The following is a 20,844-nucleotide window of genomic DNA, read 5'->3' on the forward strand; positions in this document are numbered from 1 at the left end:
ATTTAATATTTCCAAACAATACATGTGGATTAAGCATATGAAAGAGAGAATCAGGGAAGATTAATCAGCCACCCTTCTTCTGAAGGTTCATAGAAGAACCACACTGACCTAGCTTGAGTTACCATCTCTAATGCAATATTCCAGAACTTGTCCTTAGAATTTGTTCTAAACCAGGCAGTCCCTGGTTCTTAATGTGAATTTTATTTTAAAACCATGTGCATATTGTGGTGTAACACGTGGGGTTTCACTAATGATGGTGAGACTTACTTTGCTTACATTCAAAGTAATATGAATGCTTTGGATTACAGTCTTGGGGCCTTTTAGATTCTTGCCACACCATTGGTCTTACAACACACTTTTTAGTAAAGGGAGGGCAGATTCCTTCCATAGGAATACATAAGTTCCTAGTTTTCTTTCTAGTACTATTAGAACAATTTAGTAAATTTGATATGTAGTTGTGGACAACCTTATTCCTGTCTTCAACAGTTTGGCAGCTGTTGCAGCTTAATGCTGGCAAGGGCAAATGGGGAAGCCATCACTTAGGTGTGGTCTGTAGAGTACATGAAATTCCACTCCCTCATGACTGACTTGCTTCTCATGCATCAGAAGTCCCAAGCCTTCTTGATAACCTGGAATGAGCAAGTGGTCTATGCAAAAGCATGATCCATTATGCTGCCCCACCAACAAAGCATGACTCCATCACCTTTTAGTCTCCAAGTATAGCCATTCAGTCTGTGGTATCTTCAGAAAAGGTATAACTATAATTCTACTTTTCTGAGTATACTCTTTGAATTGATTCCCACATTTCCCTCCCAGCTTTCCTTAGGATGAAACAGTCAAAATATTATCTAATGCCTAAGGAATATTTGACAGAGCTAAATCATCTGGAATAAACATTTTGTCCTTTAGTCTGAGGAGACAGGGTAGATTAGTAGAAATCCAGTCAAATATCTTCAGAGGTGTAGAATTAGATGAGCAGTCTCTTCAGCTTTGTCTAAACCAAATATGTCTTTATCTAATTAGGTACTTGCCTGGCCCCATCACCATATTATCCAAGTACCTTCAGAGGAGTGTGCCGCTTCACCTTCTAGAAATGTGAAAGTATGACTATCCAGATGACCTTCATTTTGGATCTGAAGCATCAGTTTACTTGAAGCTTTAAATCTTAGATGATCCAGAGTGCGTAGTCATAAATAGGCTATTTGTTAAAAATCTGGTGCCTCTGCTAAACTTACCTTGTTGATTGTCTATTCTAACTTGAATTTTGGTGCTTGGCAAAGCCTCAGCAAGAGCATGTGAAACTATCGGGAGTGTTTTGTTAGAGGTATTAATTCTGCCTCAGGAAACTAAGATGGAGAAACACTGCATGAAGGAAGGGGACACAACCATTATGTGCTGCACGTGTCATACCCCTCAGATTTGCCACTAGCAGTATTTTGAAATCCTTAAGCTTTGCCTTGTATTTTTAACTCAGTATGTTAAATACTTGTGGATATACCTGTCTTTCTATCCTTCCCATCTTACACTGTAGAATATTAGAGATTTGCAAGAAGGATTCCACCAGAACACCTTAAAACTAGTACAAAGACTTCCCTGACCAGAATACCTTCATTCTAAAGGTTACTTGCTAGGGTATCTGATTCCAATATACACACATTTCAAAGTAAGAGTTGCTCAAAAGACCTCCCAAACCTAGATTTAAATTGCTTACTAAGGAATCCAGTGTTGATGGTATATTTCCAAGGGCACATTGATGGGGCCATTCTACCATTCAGGTCAGGAGTAATTTTGCAGAGGAAGATCTCAGTTTCCACCCTTTCTGCAAACACTTGATGTGTTGGGAAAGGGGCTTCAAGCACAAAGGATTTGGCAGCAGGGGAAATCAGGGGAGCATCTGTCTCTTTGGACCTCCTGAAGGCTGCAGGAGGGGAGAGCCTTAAGAGGTTTAAGATGCCCAAGCACCTCCTACAAGCCTTAGACATATTGGAGGTTATCCTGACCCCTAGATGTTTGACTGTCAGTGTACTTGGGAAGACACCAGAGTATATATTCCTACTTGGTTCATGTTCTCATGGTTTTCTTTCAGCTGTGAGGGGTAGAGACTGAGTCAATACAGCTGTAGCACACACTATAGTACAAATATAGTGAGGCCAGGGAAGGCATTGTGAAGTCAAAGCTATGAGAAAACTAAAGAACTATGGAGAATAAGACCTAAGCCAGGAGCCCAACAAAGCCAAAAGAGCTGCTGGAAGCAGGAGCAAGGGAAGAAGCAGACTCCAGAGTGTATTTGCCCCTGGTAACTCTTGCAGGAAAAATGCATTCTGCACCCCACTATCTGAAACCACTTTTTTTCAACCTGTCTAATGCCAAAAAAGTTATGAAGAGCACAGTGTGAAAATTGTCCTCATTCCCTACATTGTATAAGCTCTTCTGGGCAGAGGCTGTCTTCCTGTGTTTGTACAACTTCCATCAGTATCCTGATCAGCACTTTAGGATTTACTGTAGTACAAATAACTTCCTCTTAGCATAACAGGCAGATCCAATGTGGTCTCTTCTATATTATGGTTTTTACATCTTTACAGAGCTAATCTTGCACATGGTGACAGCTACACTTCTGTGATGTTGACCTTGAGTGAGCAATGTACAAAAAGGTCTAGACTGATCATGGCTAATTTCTAATTCCCTTCCATTCATATAAAAATACTGGAGTTGATGGTGTTCATGTGATGCTGCTGCTGGGATGTTTCCAAGGAGAGGCAGCTTTTGTAGAAGAAAATGTTTAATATTCTTCAAATGTAGTACTTGCATATCTACTGTATAGATTTGATAGTTTTGGTTTATTGTATCCTAGAGATGGAGCCAGAGTCTTAATAAAAATCTATTTGCATTAGGGTTTTATAAGACATTGGGTTTTTTCTTCCCACCTTTGTTTTGCAAAGGTTTATTACATTATTCCTAAAAATAACTAGGTCTGTTGCTGCTAAAGAATGACTAAATTTGCATAGGTGCAGGGAAAATGGATCTAAAGTGTTCCAATTAAGGATACACTGAATATTCTACTTTGGGTCACTAAATTTAGTTTCTCAAACTAAAATTTTCACCTTAATCCAAACAGCCATAGACAAAGTCCACTTTTATTTTAAATGCTGAGCCCCATACTTAAGTGTAGATAGTATTGACTTTTTTGTATTGCATGAGATTAATTTAGAGTGTTAGGATACCTTAATGTTATTCACTAGTATTTATAGCACCAGTCCAAGTTACCATTTTCCTGTTCATACATGGTCTGCAATGTTGTAACAAGTAGAATAATTGTAGATGGAGGTGGTGCTGGAAAACCAAAACTGATAAGGTTTAATGTACATCAGTTTTGTGTAACCTAGCCTTGGCAATGATTTGCTTACCACATATACTTGATGGTTCTCAGGGTACCCAGGAATGTGAGTCATCTTGTTACCCCTACCTTCAATTAAAGGGAGTCTTACCTGTGGTAGGCAGGTGCTATTCGGGACCTAACAACTAGCTATCACCTAACTAGCTATCACCATCTTTCTCCTGAAGGTTAACAAGAGGCACACCCAGTCCCCAAGTGCCCTTCAAGCATTCCCCTGTGATATCCAACCCCTGATGCTGGCTACTTACAGAAATCCCAGATCGGTTCCCAAAGGAAAAGCATACCCCAGTTTGCTAGTGACCTTATATCATGGCTTCCTGTATGATGTACAGCACTTGTGAGCACTTAAATAAACCCTTTTATCTTTTCTTAAAATAAAGGTTTCCCTAGAAACAATAAAGTATGATGGAAACAAGTCCATTACAATACAAAACAAAATGCAAATTAGGTCCTTAGTTACCTTTCCTATCGAATAAAGAAGGTTTTCTCCCCCAAAGTTTAGTCTGTTGCAGAGCTAGTAGACTTCACAGGAGCCAGGATCCAATCTTTGATGAAACACCCACACTCAACAAGATGGCTCTACAGTGAATGGGTACTGAATACCTTTCCTTACACTATTATAGTGAAAACTTTATTCAGAGCCAGGGGGATCTGCTGCCTGCTATAAATGTTTCTTTTCAACTCCAACTGGTTTCAGTTGTTTGCAGTTGTCTTTGATGGTTTTCCATTGTCTATATGGGGATGAGGCAAGGGTAGACAATTGAACTTTGCATTACATTATTGACTGACCAGGGAAAAGATGACCTCTACCTCACTTGAATGGGCCATCTCAGATCTGATTCCTTGTTGACTTGGTTTTACTACAAGACCATAAGGCCTAGTCCTTCAAGCAGTTGCACGTGCCCAGCACACTAAAGCCAGAGAACTTTGCCTAGCAGTAGCTGTAACGGTGATGTTCATGTCCTTTCCTCATAGCTTCTACCATGACTATATAAAGATGGTGCTGCTCCAATCCCCCTCTGTTCCTTCTCATTACCCATGGCCAGAGTTGGAGTGTTCAATGTGGCATTCTCTTGATGTTGATTTTAGGTCTTCTGCGGCTTTCTTGTAAATAGTTTATAAGCTTGAGCATAGTGATTGTATCTTGGTTAAGTATAGTTAATTAGGTTAGCGGTGTTATTAGTAGAATGCCTTCACCAGGATTCAAACAGTCTATCATGTGGGGTTGCTATTCTTAACTCTGATCCACACACACGTTGTTTACTGTGCTTGAGAGTGGCACATTAAAGAAAGGTGCTCCATCTTCAAATCTTTCAAAAAGAGAAGGCAGATGGCAAGGGACTTGAGACATAAGGGACTTGATGGAGCTGGCCATATAAAGCCTGTCGGCACTGGGAACCTCCACCGTACCAGCTCCTTAGACAATGTTAGAGTCTGAGAAGAGATTGTTCCTTGGCCAGGCACTGAGGCCTCCCCCAGGAAGAAAAGGGATGGTTTTCCTTCCTCTCACTTTCTGAGGAAAAGAATTCCTAAAACACAGTGGCCGTTCCAGGTGCTGGGATAGTCGTCGTCCTCATCAAGGAGTGCAGACTGGCACCGTGACTCTTCAGTGTGGGTGATGGAGTCAGGCCTTTCACCCACTCTCCAGTACTGAGACATCAATTTGAGACTCTCTCATTGACTTCAGCACCATCTGCAGGATGTTTAGTCCAATACTGATGGAATCCGCATCAATTGTTTGCCTGGTATGTCAGTGGCAAGGAATGTCAGACCTGCTTTGCCTTTTAGTCCATTTCCCAATTGTCCAGGGACAGATACCTGCAGGGTCTCTTATAATAATGAAGGCAAAGGCTGAGCTGATTAGAGGTTTTCCAAGCATCAACAATGCCTTGCAATCAGAGTGCAGTCAAAGCTGTCCTCTGTACTGATCCTAAGTTCTTCCCTGGCACAACTGCTCTCCTCAGTACAAGTATTGTCTGCAGTACAGACTTTGCCCTCAGGGTCATTACCAGCCTCCACATCAATTCCTCCCTTCCCACTGATATCAAGTGGGAGAACCATACAGTTTCCCGTCTTCAGAGCAGATTTCTTTATTGGCTTTTGTACCAGTAGAACCGGCTCACTGGATCTCAGACAAGGCTGGCTGTTTCTTTGCTCTCCACTGTGGCGCATCCTTTTCCTCTGGATGCTGATAGCAGTTAGAGATCAACTCAGGTCCTCATCACCCTCTCCATCTTCCACATGCCAGTCAAGGAGGTAGAGGCCTCCATCTGATTCTGATTGGTGTACCAGTGCTGGCACCATTCCCGCAGCAAAGACGGGCTCTTGGCCTGGTACCTTCTGGCTGCTGATGCCTATCTCTGCCCCAGAGAGAGGCCTTGGAATCCATGGAAGGTTCCCTTGTTCCTTAAGATCAGGATCTTGAAACCCACTATAGGGCAAGATCACCAAACCAACCAGTGGTATCCCTTCAGCCACCTATGTTAAAGACTTAGGCAGAGGACATTTGTCTTAGAGCAGGCTCAAGCAGACTCTTGTGGCTCCTCTTACACATAGACTTAAGGCCAAAAGCGACCATCATGATCATCTAGTCTGACCTGCACATTGCAGGTCACAGAACCTCACCCTTTCTCTCCTGCAATAGACCCCTAAAGTGAGTTACTGAAGTCCTCAAATCATGATTTAAAGGCAAGTTACAGAGAATCCACTATTTACACTACTTTAAACCTGCAAGTGACTCATGCCCCATCTTGTAGAGGAAGACAAACAGGGTCTTGCCAATCTAACCTGGGGGAAATTCCTTCCTGGCCCCATGTACAGCAATCAGTTAGACCCTGAGCATGTGGGCAAGACTCCAACAGCCAGACACCTCTGAAAGAATTCTGTGTAGTAACTCAGAGCCCTCCCCATCTAGTGTCCCATTACCAGCCATTGGAGAGGTTTGCTGCTAGTAGTCACAGGTAGCTACATGCCATTGTAGGCAGCTGCCTCACACTATCCCCTCCATGAACTTACCAAGTTCAGTCTTGAAGCTAGTTAGTTTCCCCCACTGCACCCCTTGGAAGTCTGTTCCAGAATGTCTACTCCAATAGTTAGAAACCTTTGTCTAATTTCAAGCCTAAATTTTGTTGATGGCCAGTTTATATCCATTTGTTCTTGTGTTCACATTGACACTTAAATACCAGGGAGGGAAAGGAGTTTGTATCTCTGATCTATTTATAGAGAGCAATCATATCTCCCCTCAGCCTTCTTTGGCTTAGACTAAACAAGCCAAGCTCCCTGAGTCTCATCTCACAAGGAAAGTTTTCCATTCCTCAGATCATTCTAGTAGCCCTTCTCTGCACCTGTTCCATGTTTAAGAAAGATGAATTCAAACCGGGAGATCACAACTGCATACAGTATTCCAGATTACACTACAGTACTGGATGCTCCCTCCCTGGTGCCCAAAGACTTCAAGGCACAACAAAATCTCCTGAGATGAATGGCTTCACCTTGGGAGTACAGATTGGGTTTGTGCAGGAGAATATCCACAAGCTAGTGCACTTTCTTCAGTCCTCAACCCCAGGGAGAAAGCGCTCCATGTTGAAGCACTATGGAAGCCTGCCAAGGCTTTGTGGACACTCCAGCTTCTTTGAGGCTGACAGCAAATATGGACAAGTGGTATGTCCCTTTGCAGAGGGTTGTTATGAACATTCTGCCCCTACCTTGCTAGCTGTGACGGCCAATGAGAGATTGTCAGGGGAGGTTCAGGTCTACCCCCAAGGACAAAGAAGCTAAGAGGTTGGATATCAGGGGATGGAAAATCTATTTGACCTCCTTTGTAAATGTACATTGTGAATTAGCAGGTATGCCTCTCTAAATATAACTTTGTGAATGGGACTGTAGAACCAATTTTGAACAAGTCACTTGAATCCTCTAGGGAGGAGTTCAAAGCTTTTATTGAGGAGGGCTGTCTCATAGTCAAGGAATCATTAGTCTGTGCTCAACATATTGTGTCAGCAGTCACAATGAGAAGGACATCATGGCTGTAAAATTCAGAAATAGCACCAGATATCCAGTGTGTGTGGAAGACCTGCTTTTTGATTGAGTTTCCATCTTGGACAAAACAGATGAGACATTACACTTGTTTAAGGACAAGGGTGCAACTCTGCTCTTTGGGAATTCATACCCAAGCCTCCAAAAACCACCATTTTTCTAGATCAACAGCAGTACAATCCCCAGCAGTATTTTAGTGACCATACCAACCAAGATTTCTCTTGAACAGGAAATCAGGCATCTCAGGAGAAGATCTTCTGGGTCTAGTTTTACCCAGCCAGCCTCTCCCCCCTCCATTTTCAGGCAGGCAGCCTATTTGATGTATACATTGAGAAGATCGTATGACTGGCAAAGGTTTCAACCCAATCTTCTTAGTTTGGAAAAGGCTATCTTGCTTCTACAGTGCTTGGGAAGCAATAATGGTAGACAGATGGCTCCTAAGCACTTTGGGATTGGGTTACACAATTTGGTTCTCTCCCTCCCATTTCCCCAACCCCCCAGTCCCTTCTCAGGGACCTCTTCTCCTGAATCAATGCTGCTACAGCAGGTCCAAACCCTATCTACTTTGTGGGCTATAGAGAAGATTCCTCATTGGAAAAGGATTTTATTCCTGGTACTTCTTGATCTCCACCCTTAGACTTGAGGGGAGGGGAGGAATGGCACATCCTCAATCTCCAGAGTCTCAACCAATATGTAAAGTATATCAAATTCCACATGGTTACATTGGCTACTATTTTTCCTGCTCTGAATCATGACTAGTTTGCTGATCTTTCTCCAGGATGCTTATTTCTTCAAGGCAAGTTCTCCCAAGCCACAGAAAGTTCTTGAGATTCCTCATCACTGGCTAACATTACCAGTGCACAGTTCTCCCTTTTGGCCTGTTATCTGCCTCAGGTGCCTTTGCCAGAATGCATGACTCTCTTGGGGCCTAAGAAGGGAAATTTGTCTTTCCATACTTGAAGATTGTCCACAGTCACATCCACTTGATGCTGGCCCTTTTTGATTTGTCTGGGACTGATCCTCAACAAAGAAGACTTTGAACCCAACTCAAAAAATCAAATTGGGGCTCCACTAGAGTGTAGGAATTCAAGGGTCTTTCTCCCATGCCAATTCCAGATAAATCACTTCTGCCTGGACCTCCCATTTGCATCTTTCTACCAGAGTCTTCATACGCTTGAGGTTACTAGGCCACATGCACTTACAAAGTGCAACAATGTGAGGTTGTGTCTTTGCCTTCAGCTGTTGCTTCAGTTTGTCACCCCAGTTGCCAGTGACTGGGCAGCCTTGTAGAGGTCCCTCCAGAGATTAGACTCCCTTCCATGGTGGATGGAGCAGGACAGTGTCAGTCTCTCCATCCTCCACCAGCAAGAACGTTAGTCATTGTCTCCAATAGATTAGGGAGCATATCTTGGTGTAGTTAAAGGTTCAGAGTTTGATCAGAACAGAGACTATTATGTCAATGTGTTGAAACTTTGAGCAATATTCAACACATGCCAGGGGGCTTGAGACCAGATCAAGGAAACAGCAGCTAACAATTCAGACAATATTACCACAATGTATTATGTGAACAAGCAGGGAGGAGACAGCTCCGATCAGCTCTGCCAGGAAACAAAATTCTGGTACGTCTGTATCAAGGAAGATACCACGCCCACACCAACTCACTTGTCACCAACCACCTTGGCAGCATTTTCTCAGACAACCACAAATGGTCCCTAAAGTGTGCTGAGGCTCACTTTCTGAATATGGGATATTCCCATCGACTGACCCATACACAACAAAGGACAACAGGAAATGTCAGTTCAGTTCCCAAGCAGGACTCAGTCCAGGGGCCCTAACTGATTTCTTCCATCTGCATTGGGGACTGAACTTGATATGCCTTTTCCACATCCCTCTAATCTTCTGTTTATCAAAAAGCTCAAAATGAACAACACCAAACTAATTCTGATTGCACCAGCATGGCCAAGGCAATGTTAAAGTGAAGTTGGAAAACCATCAACTTGACTTTGCAAATTTCTCCCTCTTCTTCCAGTCTTGCTGTCTGAACTTCACGGCCAAGTTATTCATCTGGTATTGGATAGTCTGCACCTGACTGTGTGGGTGTTGCATGGCTAGATGAGGAGAGTGCTCACAAGGGGTTGGTTTTCTACTACTAAGCAGAATTTCCCTAAGTGGAAACCATTTTCTATTTGGGCAGTGTGAAAACAAATTCAGCCCATTTGCTATATTTGAAATCTTCAGGCCTACCTCTTGGCTCCCTGAAGGTTTGCTTAACTGATCTTAGCTTTCCATTCTCCCATCTGAAGAAAGTTTGATATTCTTGAGCCCTATGATAGGTTTCTGAATGGTATTGTCCATCTTTTTCCACCAATCAAAGAAATGGTGCTGTTGTGGGACCTTAGTATGGTGCTGGCAGCACTGAGCCTGCCATTTGAGCAGATAGCAACACAATCATAGGCTCCCCTCTCCCAGAAGATTGCCTTCCTGGTAGCTGTAACATCTGCAAGAATTGCTTGTTGTGATGGCAGATCCTCCATGTGATCAGTTCTTCAAGGACGTAGTGGCTTTAGGGCACCCTAAGTTGCTCCTCCTCCTTCCCCCCCCAGTGATGTTTCACCTCAAGTTATTTACTTAACCAAACCATATTCAAGGACAGAGGAGCAAAGTGTCCATACCTTAGGTGATGGGAGGTGGTGCTTAGCATTCTGAGAGGACTAAATTTTTTTCTCACCTTGGCTCTTAATATTGTCTGGAGACTGGTCAGCCTTTCATCTGTTCAGCAGTCAGGCTTTCCGAGTAGATAACTGCTTGTTACCATAGGCTGTGGAATGGCTCAGATGATACTCCCATAGTCACTGTGGGCTCATTGGATAAGCGCTCAGGCAACATCCCTTGTGTTTCTTAAGTGTGTCTACAATGAAAATTTGCAGGACTGCAACACGGTCTTCCATGCATACCTTTGTTAGACATTATGCTATCGCCACAGCATCAAGGCCTGATGAAAACCTTGGGAAGGCAATTTTACAATCTCTATTTAAATAAATTCCAAGCCCCATCTCCTATGAGTACTGCGTGTGACTCACCTGAGTGGAATACACGTCTGCAACCACTCAAAAGACTGTTATCTGTATTGTAACTGTTCTTTGAGAGAGTGCAGATACGTATTCCATGACCTGCCCTCCTTGTCCTCCGTATTGAAGTCTCCAGCCTTGCATTTTTGTGCAAAGAAACCTGAGGGAGCTCGGGGTGTTGCTGTCCTTATATAGCCATAGGAGGAGCTTTGACAAAAGGGCATGATCACTGCTCCCTACAAGTACTGCTAGACAAAGTTCTCTGACTTCGCTTCAGTGCACTGGGTGTGCTCATACATGAGTGGAATACACATCTGCACCCACATCGTGAAGAAACAGAAATGAGCCTTTTTCAATATAATTACATTGTTCCTTTAATATTAACCATGTACACATCTTGCAATGATTGTCAATTGACAAGTTATAAGTTTCAGTGGAGACCTCATATACTACCCTTCATGGATAAATATCCATGAAAGTGGTATTCAAGGTGTGGTGAGGTCAAGTGTGACAGGAGTTGCTTGTAAAGAACAGTGAACACTTTACCAGTAGGCACCAATGGGCCTGTCATAACTTCATTCACTAAAGTTTCCTCCTGAAGCTGTAATGCTGCATGGCTTCCATATTAAAACTTCTTGTATTGAGCAACCTTTTTTCTTTGTTGTCCTAAAAAAAGCCTACATCAGTTAGTCTCAGAATTTATTTAAAAACTAATCCTAAACAAACTTTCACTTTGCGAGCTTTGCTCTTTAGTATACTAAACTTAACTCTTTTTTTGTGTAAACCTTAATTTTATGCAGGGTGCAGAAGCCATGGTACTGGAGAGTGTTATGTTTGCCATTCTTGCAGAGCGAAATCTTGGCCCGAAGCTGTATGGAATCTTTCCACAAGGCCGATTAGAGGAATTCATTCCAGTGAGTCACATTCATGATTAGTCAACAGGCTAGTAGCTGTAAGTTGTTGTAATTGAACATGACCAGGGCGTCTTTGGACTGTATACAAAAGCAGAGGTGTGGGAATGAAATATTTGGCACTTGTAATTGTTAGCCTTAATTTGATGCTATAACTAGACTTCCTGACTCTATAATATCTTTGGGGCAGGAGGGAAGAGGTCTGTAAAAATTTCTTCTCCAGTTGTAGTTTTAAGTTGGATCATAATAAATATGGACTGAAACAAGCTTGAGAGCAGCTGTTCTGTTAACAATTAAAAGAATAGCACAAAGATTTGTTTTTATTCTCTTCAATGACCCACTTAATGTATCCCCTGGACTCTTGTCCAAGGGTATAAGACTTTGGGTGGGACTTAACCCTCTGACCTTATAGGACAGAAGATCAGAGGCTACCAAATGAATACTTAATAGATATTCCAGCTAACTTCTTCCCAAATATAATTGTGCTGAACTTTGATGAAACAATTTAAACTTTTGATTGTTACTTCAAAGCTATTGAGTGATATTCATGTTTCTCTGACCTTATCAGCTTTTCTAAGTGTGCTTTATTTTGTTACAGAGCAGGAAATTAGATACAGAAGAACTAGGCTTACCTGATATATCTGCAGAAATAGCTGAGAAAATGGCCAGGTTTCATGGTATGAAAATGCCATTTAATAAAGAACCTAAATGGCTTTTTGGGACCATGGAAAAGTAAGTCTTCTCACTTTTATTGTAAAGTTTATGAAACGTGGGGGGGGGTCAGAAGACAGCAGCCAATGACATTCTTAATAGGTAGAAGTCTTGCTGTTCTAGAGGGTCTCTTCTGTAAACTGGCAGGTATTTTGTAAGGATGAAGGCTTGCTGTCTATAAGCAGCTTCATCTGGGGGAGTCCAGAAGACTTGACTCTTTCCAGAAGTTTCGATTTGATGCATCTTGAGTTTGAAATCTTACTTTTTTTTAAGACAAAACTAAAGAAAAAACTAAAAGGTCTCAACTGTAGTATAATTAGCATTCAAACTTGGTACACTGTTTTTACAACTTTATTTTTGGGTAGGTATCTAAACCAAGTATTGAGGATTAAATTTACCAGAGAATCCCGGATTAGAAAATTTAACAAAATCCTCAGTTACAATCTTCCCCAGGAAATGAAAAGCCTAAGGTAAGATTTTAGCTTTTGCTACCATTTTATATTAATTTATTAATTAGAGGAGTGTGTATATGTAATGATGTATTTATTGAATTCTGAGAACTGTATTAACTTACATTTTCAGGTCAAACTGATATGGTTCCCATAGCCTGCACAACTGTCCCTTGTTTGTACATGCTTGCAAACAGATACAATAGTGCATTCAGTAATAACGTACTGAGTTGGTTGTAGTGTAGAGCCCTACCTCTGAGTGTCCTGATTGCTGTGCACTTAAATTCTCAGCCTACATGCAGCATTAAAATGTAGGTTTTGTCAGGAATGCTTTGAAACCTGGACTTCATGCAATAAACAAGTTTTACATTTAGCTGGGTCTAAACTTTGTCTTAATTAGCTCTTTGTTGGCCCCTTGCTCTTGGTTTTTCAGATCTATGCTTGAAGCTACTTCATCGCCAGTTGTCTTTTGCCACAATGACTGCCAAGAAGGTAGGATGACACTACTTTGGCAACTAGGTTAATACTGCAGTGCTAAGAGCAGCCTTATTTCTTATTTCTTGCTTGATTTCTACTAATGCTGTTTTGGGCTATATATCTATTCAATCCTGTGAACTCTGACACCTTATATTATGATGGGTTGAGTTGGGGGACAGGTAGGGGTTTGACAAGCTTGTTACAACTTAAATATAGGTATCCCGATGGCTTCACATGTTTTCCTGTTTTTGTCAAAAGGAATGCCAGGATTCTCGAGTGCCGTGTTTGTTTGTTTTTTAACTTTTTATATTAGAAGTATTGTCTGAATTTTTATCAAAATAATTCCAGTGATTCTGCTCACTACATATTTGTTTTCTCAAAACTCTTCAGGTAATGTCTTGCTCTTGGAAGGCAGAGAGGATTCTGAAAAACAAAAGCTAATGCTTATTGACTTTGAATACAGCAGCTATAATTACAGGTAAACTGTTCCAAACATAAGATTTTCCTGTTTGGCACGTCTTTAAATAAACTACAGTAAAAGGAAATAAAACTCTTTTCTAAATCTAATCTCTTCCAATGAGTTGTATTTCTCTGCATTACGTTCTATGTCCTGCCTTTGATTCACCAAAACCGTGAATGCCAAAAGCTCGGCGCACAAGCCAAATTGGCAGTCTCACAGGTGACTAAATCAGTGTATCTGAAATCTAATTCATCTGCAGAAGTCTGAAGACTGCTGCAGTTCAGTTCACATAGTATTTGTCTTGTGATAGCATGCCTCCTAGACATGACTTTTTCCCCATAAATGGCAGAAAAGCGAACATCTCTTTAGAAAATGCAAGAAATCTCTCTATTAATCAGAAAGATGTGATCATTAGTGTAACAGCTAAGTAATGTGTCTGAAATCTGTACTGCAAATCTTAAATTCTCCTTTTATCTTAATTACTTCCACTGTCCTGGCTTTTATTACCAAAACCTTTTCCTAGCACTGTAGTTTGCTGCTTTTCTTCTGAAATCAGTTCTTGCAGCAACCTTGTTTTAGCACAGGAAGATCTGCTTTGTTACTCTGTTCTGAGGCAACTTCAAAGAACTTTCTCACCTATGGCCACCTACTGTAATTAAGAAAAATGCATGAGTTACTGGTGTTCTGAATGTATCCAAGTGCAGCATAAGCTTCCACTTCCTGTACATGAACATCTGTGAATTAACTCATTTAGCAATTTTTGTAAACATAAAGACTCTTGCTACTTTGCTTTCCTTTCTCATGACCCTTTTGTCGAATTCCTTTTCTCCTGCCATGTGTGCAAGGATTCTTAGGATGATACAGGACTACTCAAAAATGCCTTCATTCATCACCTTTCTGATTTAGTCTTAGTAATATCATATATCAGTCTTTGCCAAGTTGAAAAGTATGCTCTGAATGTACTACTCCATTAAATCTTATCACAACAGAAACTTAATTGAACTCAAAATGCCAGTGGAGTATTAGCCATTTATATAGAGGTGGGTTTTTACAGTATTAATAATTGACTTGTGATCTAAATTACCTCTTACATTCCATAAAAAATGCTGGCAAATAGTTCTCAATTCTTTGATATATTGGACCCTTTGTGTTTTGAGTCAAGGTCACAGTTTCTAGTATTGCTGATGTACTCCACGCAAACAGCAGTAGCAAGTGCTCCTGCATGGACAATAAGGACATTGGTTTTACCGCTAGCTTTTTTAAAGAAAAAAGGCTTGTTGATGCATCTTGCACTATTTGCTTTTTGTGTGTTCATCAATAAGCTTTTACTGCCAATTCTGATCTCTATTTGTAGAACTTAAAGTACTTCATGCCAACGTTCTCCTCATGCTTTATAATATTAAATCAATACAGTCTTGAAATTTTAAACAAGAGCTAATATTTCAATATTCTGGAAACTTGAACTCTGCCCTAACCTAACTATTGAACGGTTAATTTTCAGAGGATTTGACATTGCAAATCACTTCTGTGAATGGATGTATGACTATACTTATGAAAAATACCCATTCTTCAAAGCCAATTTTTTGAAGTATCCCACAAGGATGCAACAGGTAGGTGCATGAAAGTAGTTACTCAAATGTCAGGGTCCACAAGCTTCAAATCTGATCTGTCTTTTCTGATTACCAGTTTGATTGTTACTATACATCCTGTCCACCAAAATTCCTCACTGTCACTGGATGTAGTAGTCATTTGTTCATAAACTTTTAGTGTACAATGCTTTAAAAAATACAAAAGCCCTGATAAACTTCTACCTGAAAAGCTATTGGCAGCAATGGAACACTTAAGCCTGGTCTACACTGCGGGGGATTGATCTAAGATACGCAGCTTCAGTTATGAGAATAGCGTAGCTGAAGTCGACATATCTTAGATCGACTTAGAATCACTTACTTCGCATCCTCGCGGCGTAGGATCGACAGCCACCGCTCTCCCGTTGACTCCGCTTCCGCCTTTCGCCGTGGTGGAGTTCCGGAGTCAATGGCAGAGCAATCTGATCAATTTATCGCATCTACACTAAACGAAATAAATCTATCCCCGATAGATCAATCACTACCCACCAATGCAGCGGGTAGTGTAGGTGTGGCCTTATTGTGCTCCCACATGTATATACAAAGGTGGTCCTGATGTTCCACTGGTTTCAATAGCTTTGGGTTGAGACCAAAAGCAAAAGAGTTAGATAGAACTAATGGGATACTGTCTTTATATACTGAATTCCTAATCTGTTACTCAGTGGCATTCTTCTTTGGTGCTCAGGTTTTGAAATGATCCAGAACAGTTAATACTCAAATTTTCAATCTTGGAAAAAACTAAACTTCTTGGTCTTTATAAAAATTTAGCATGCTGATATTAACCATTCTTGAGTCTAAGAATTGTCTGATGTGTTCTCATGATCACTATTGTCTTTAGCTTCATTTTATCTCCAGTTACCTGACTGCATTCCAAAATGGATTTGAAAATCTAAGTAATGAAGACAAGTCCAAAACAGAAGAAGATATGTTAATGGAAGTTAATAGGTAACTATTTATATTTGCTGTAGTGATAGTGCAGTGTTGGTATTCTGCATATGGTCCACCTGTTAACACTTGCATTTTGGTGTCACATTCTTGCATCACTGAGAAATTTCTAGTTAGGATTTGCCTTAAATAGCATTTCCAGGGTAAATGAGGAGAGAGCCCATAATGGTTGTAAATGAGTCCTTGTTCTATGTTAAAACTGTTACGGCACAATGTGAATAGTAGGCTATAGAAGTTACTAATGGCATTATACAAATAATTAGCTGTGCTATGAAAACTATCTTAAGATAAAGGTACATTTTCCAAGCTTGGGGATTAGTCAGTGGGATACTGATGTCATGTCATATGGCTGCTTGGAGCAAGAAGGAACTCTGTTCTGGGATGCTCATTATAATATATATGAGCTCATCTAAAAGATAGCATTTTATAATAATAAAATTGGCACTGTTGATTTAGACTAAGTGGGCTAGATAATGCAGTTAAAGTGAGATGCTAGAAGAGTCTTTCAGCAAGCCTTTTGTTTTGTAATTTGCAGGTTTGCCCTGGCATCACACTTCTTCTGGGGCCTGTGGTCCATTATACAAGCAAAGATTTCATCCATTGAGTTTGGATACATGGTATGTTTTTTGTTTTTTCGTTTTTTTTGAAAGAGTAAAATCTTAACCTTTCATTTAATTAAAAGTAAACCTTAATGCATGTTAAGAGCAATTTAGTAATTTTAGTCAGTGTTGCTTTTCTTAAGAAATTTATCTGCGCCGCGCGCACACACATTTAGTTTTCTTCCAAGTACAATTGTCCGTCGTCCTATGCAGTTACCATGCCTAAGTCAAAAGATTCTACAGGTGGTACTATAACTTCTGCTAATCCTCTGTCCAGTAGTGAACAGAAGTGGACTTTTTTTTCGCCTCCCAGTGAGCTGATTCTTTCACACTCCCAGACATATTCTCCTGTAGTTGAAAGGGTTGTAGCATGTGCCCTCCACAGTACCTGACTAACACATGAACAGTGGATTTTAGTTTTTTAATACTAGTTTTTGTTTTGGAGGAAAAAACAAATCTTTCCATAGTTTCTTCTCTGGGACTAAGAATGGTAAAGATATTACAGTTTCGTTAATTTACAGGGAGAAATTGCTGATCAAGGTTTAGTACACTTGAATAGTGTTATAGCATTGGCTATAAGCCCTGCTTTGTTGCTAGACAAACTTAACTGACATGAAACTAATAGCCAAGGGTTAGATAGGATGCAGAAATGCTACTAAACCTGAAATTAGACTTTAACATGACACTTTAACTTGTTTAAAAGGTCTCTTCCTTTTGCCCCCCAAATACTCTTGGAAGGTAATGCCAGGAGGATAATATAGAAATATTTCTATCTATATTCATAATATATAGCCTCCCAAACTGCAGACAAGAATGCATGTACATCATGGCAGCACACAACTGACACTGTTTCTCAGGAAATTGATTTACCTCATTTTATTTAGGACTATGCACTGTCAAGATTTGATGCATACTTTGACCAGAAGAGGAAACTTAAAGTGTGAATGTTGGAAGAATGGACAATCTGTTACTGTACAAAGAAAGCAGCTGGACAGAACTTCCACTGTGCTTAGGCTACTGTATCTGTAATGAAGGTTTCAGTGGATTCCAGTTTTTTTTGGAATGCAGATATACAATTTGTGAAGACTGTACAAAAATCACTTGGTTTATTTGTTTACAGTTTCATAAGAAATCTTTGGAATGAGATTGGGAGGCAAAAGTATAATACAGCAGTGCAATATCTTGAAATCCTTTTAATCTAAAGGGTATTTTATATTATGGGGAAGCTTACAGTTAAGTGTGGAATACCACATGCATCCAGAGCAAACAGTGTTACTGTTGGTACTTTTTTGTTTTTAGGGGGTTTATTGACATTCTGGTGAACATTGTGACAAGAACACTTGTAAATGGTAATGCATTGTAGACACTACTGGTCAATGGGAAGATCAGTTGTGTCTGAGGATAACTGTTATACTGTGAAGCTGGCTGAAAGGCCTTATTGTGAGTTAATTGTATTAGCCTCATTGTGTCCCCTGAACATTGTCTCAAGAAAGCTGCTGCTATGTACAGCAAAATGGTTAAAGGACACATTAAAGCAATTTGCTGTCAAGTCTATCTAAATACAGATGAATGTAGTTGTCGTCATGTACATGTCTTTGTAGAATGAAATACAGATGAATCTTAAACTGGAAATTCTGAAAAGATTTGGGATGACTAACCTATTCATTTCACATCCTTCATCAAGAGCATGCTTTATTGTTCAGCCTGGCTATCTAGCAGTATTGCAATGTGCTGTATATGAAGCTCTCCAGGCTGGGAGCACTGGGATGAGTGCCTTGAATTACTGTAGCAACCCCCGATCATTGGATTGGCATTAACAATACTCCCAACTGAAGGCAGCCCTTCTCCTTGACCTGAGGGGCGTTACCACATTACAGGTCTGTAAGGAAGGTGTGTTGGGAATGAGGGAAATAAGAGAATTTCCTTTCCCTCAGAGCATGAGGAGAGGGAGACGCTTTTTACCAACTGAGGCATATTGTTGGCTTCTAGGGGTGCTTTTTTCCTTGTTAAACCTCTGACTTCAATCTTGTTCCAGCAAGCAATCCAATAAAGTTGAGTGTTGTGGGAAACAGTAACATGATGTTGAAACATGTATATATCTGTGCAATCTACAGCATATGTGTAAATGTTCTCTGGAGAAATGTTTAGATTTTGGGAACTTGTTTTACTTTAGCCATTGTTTTATTTCTTTGCTTTCTGCTAAGACATTGTATTATATTACAATAAATTTTTTTAAGTATTCCTGTATAGGCTTGTGTGGAAGATAGTGTAGTGTATAAAACATTTGAGGGAATGTGTAGTGTTTACTAATAGCATGACTTGTTCAAACTGCCATTTCTGATTCTTTAGAGGGTCAGTTTGCAAATATTTTGAATTTGTAACACCTTTAATCCAGTGGTCGTGGTTTTTGAAGCTGACATTACTCATACCTTATCATAGTCATAACTTTAGCAATGTTACATGGTGGGAAAACTAACATTTCTGCAGAAATATGTGAAACAAATTGAGGCATAAGCATTAAATTCTAAATGTAGGAGAATGATCAAGTAGTAGCAAATCTTGACTATGCTGAAGGGAAAAGCAAAGGTCCCTTTGGGAGAATGAAATTGTAATTTTCAACTGCAGATACTTACAGTACATGGTCCAAAGAATCAAACTCATTGAGAAATATATTAAGGGCTCACTTTGACAGCACTACTGGGTTTGTAAGCTCTTGACCAGTAACATTTGCAGCTTGGGACTCAATTAAAATATGGGATTGAAGCAGTTTGCCAGTCAGTGGAAGATTGTTCTAATTAACGTGCAATGCATGTTGCACTAAGTCCCTGCCATACTTCATAGATGCCAACTGACTTTCAGAGATGCAGCCATGCTATATGTACGCTGCACCTGAAATGTGCTGTTGCACAGGTACATCAGTGGCATCTATTAGTTAGGATTGCTTCGCACATCCATCTAAATGCAGAGTGAGACCTAATTGCTAACTTTCCAGAGAGATTGCTCATGAGGGACAGTTAACTCCAGCATGTTAGTTCACTGAATGCTACAGAATTCTCTGCCAAAAAAAGCAGCTTCTAGAAGGGGAAATTCACCTCTTATGCAAGGGCCATACCCCTTTCTAATGAGTTTATAGTGGAGGCACTACTGTAGGATTTTTTTCAGAAATGTTTACTGTTGGCTTTACTGTTCTGTTTGAAGTCCATGAATTTCTGAAAATCCCCCTAGCTATTCAAATAATCCAGAAAGGATAAACTCACTTTTTTTTCTTTTGAACAGCTCTGGTTCACAGCAGTTAAGAGAACAGTCACTGACTGATTTAGAGAATCATAGGTCTTGTTTCTTAGTAATTTCTAAGAAATATTACACTAGCATTAGTGGAAACTCTAGTGCAGACTTGCTGCTGGCATTCTTGACCTCTAATCATCTAGACTTGCTGTGATCAGGCTAAACTAAAACAAAGACCCTGGCAGCTGCTCAGCTAATGCTTTCCATGGTGGAGTTCACCAGAAATGTGGGCGACTTCCTGAAAAGTGCCAGTGCAGAAGCAGTTGTAACTTCAGTAACATGCTTTTTTCATAAAAACAGTTTTAGGGGGTTGAGTGGTGCTTTTGTCACCTGAACTCTTGAGCTTTCTGTGAGTTTGAGTTTTGCATGAAAAATGTTGTTGTCTCCACTTCCCCTACAATATGATGTACTTAGCTAACATGCTTACGATCACTTTACAGGTACAGGACTAAATATACCTAAACCAGCTGTTTGTCTAATCTGTTCTTGAAAACCACCAATGATGGGGATTTTGCAGCCAGCCTTGGAAGCCTATTGTAGTACTTAACTGTCCTGTCAACCAAGCTCACGTATCTGAAAATCATTGCAGGGCAATAAATGTGGAAATACCATTTTACAATCATTCTTGTGAGATGAATCTGGGCTGGGTTAATGAAGCTGTATCCATTTATACCAGTTGAAGGCGTGTAGAACAGGAGTCATCACTTCTACCCCCTCCTTTATTTTATCTGGGCTGTCAGGTGCCCTCCAAAGACATCAATCTCCAAAAAGTCATAGGAATTTTTCTGGAATAATAGAATCATAGGACCAGCAGCTAAATATAGATGTAACTGTCTGTCTTTCCCTCTCCGATCAGCCAGGACCTCAGTTGCTGTTTCTCCAGCA

General features: G+C 40.4%; 1 protein-coding gene across 1 annotated transcript in view; it reads left to right on the forward strand.

Annotated features, from left to right (window-relative positions):
* Window positions 1-20,581, forward strand: part of CHKA (choline kinase alpha) — a 40,677-nt gene extending 20,096 nt beyond the window's left edge. The window contains exons 4-12 of the mRNA XM_073347090.2: window positions 11,298-11,411; window positions 12,007-12,140; window positions 12,485-12,589; window positions 13,002-13,060; window positions 13,436-13,523; window positions 15,007-15,115; window positions 15,969-16,075; window positions 16,611-16,692; window positions 17,559-20,581. Of these exons, the coding sequence (XP_073203191.1) occupies window positions 11,298-11,411; window positions 12,007-12,140; window positions 12,485-12,589; window positions 13,002-13,060; window positions 13,436-13,523; window positions 15,007-15,115; window positions 15,969-16,075; window positions 16,611-16,692; window positions 17,559-17,618 (858 nt within the window). The 3' untranslated portion in view covers window positions 17,619-20,581. The remainder of the gene's footprint in view (window positions 1-11,297; window positions 11,412-12,006; window positions 12,141-12,484; window positions 12,590-13,001; window positions 13,061-13,435; window positions 13,524-15,006; window positions 15,116-15,968; window positions 16,076-16,610; window positions 16,693-17,558) is intronic.
* The last annotated feature ends 263 nt before the right edge of the window (window positions 20,582-20,844 follow it).

The sequence above is a fragment of the Lepidochelys kempii genome, chromosome 6, assembly GCF_965140285.1.
Source record: "Lepidochelys kempii isolate rLepKem1 chromosome 6, rLepKem1.hap1, whole genome shotgun sequence".
NCBI classification, from domain to species: Eukaryota; Metazoa; Chordata; order Testudines; family Cheloniidae; genus Lepidochelys; species Lepidochelys kempii.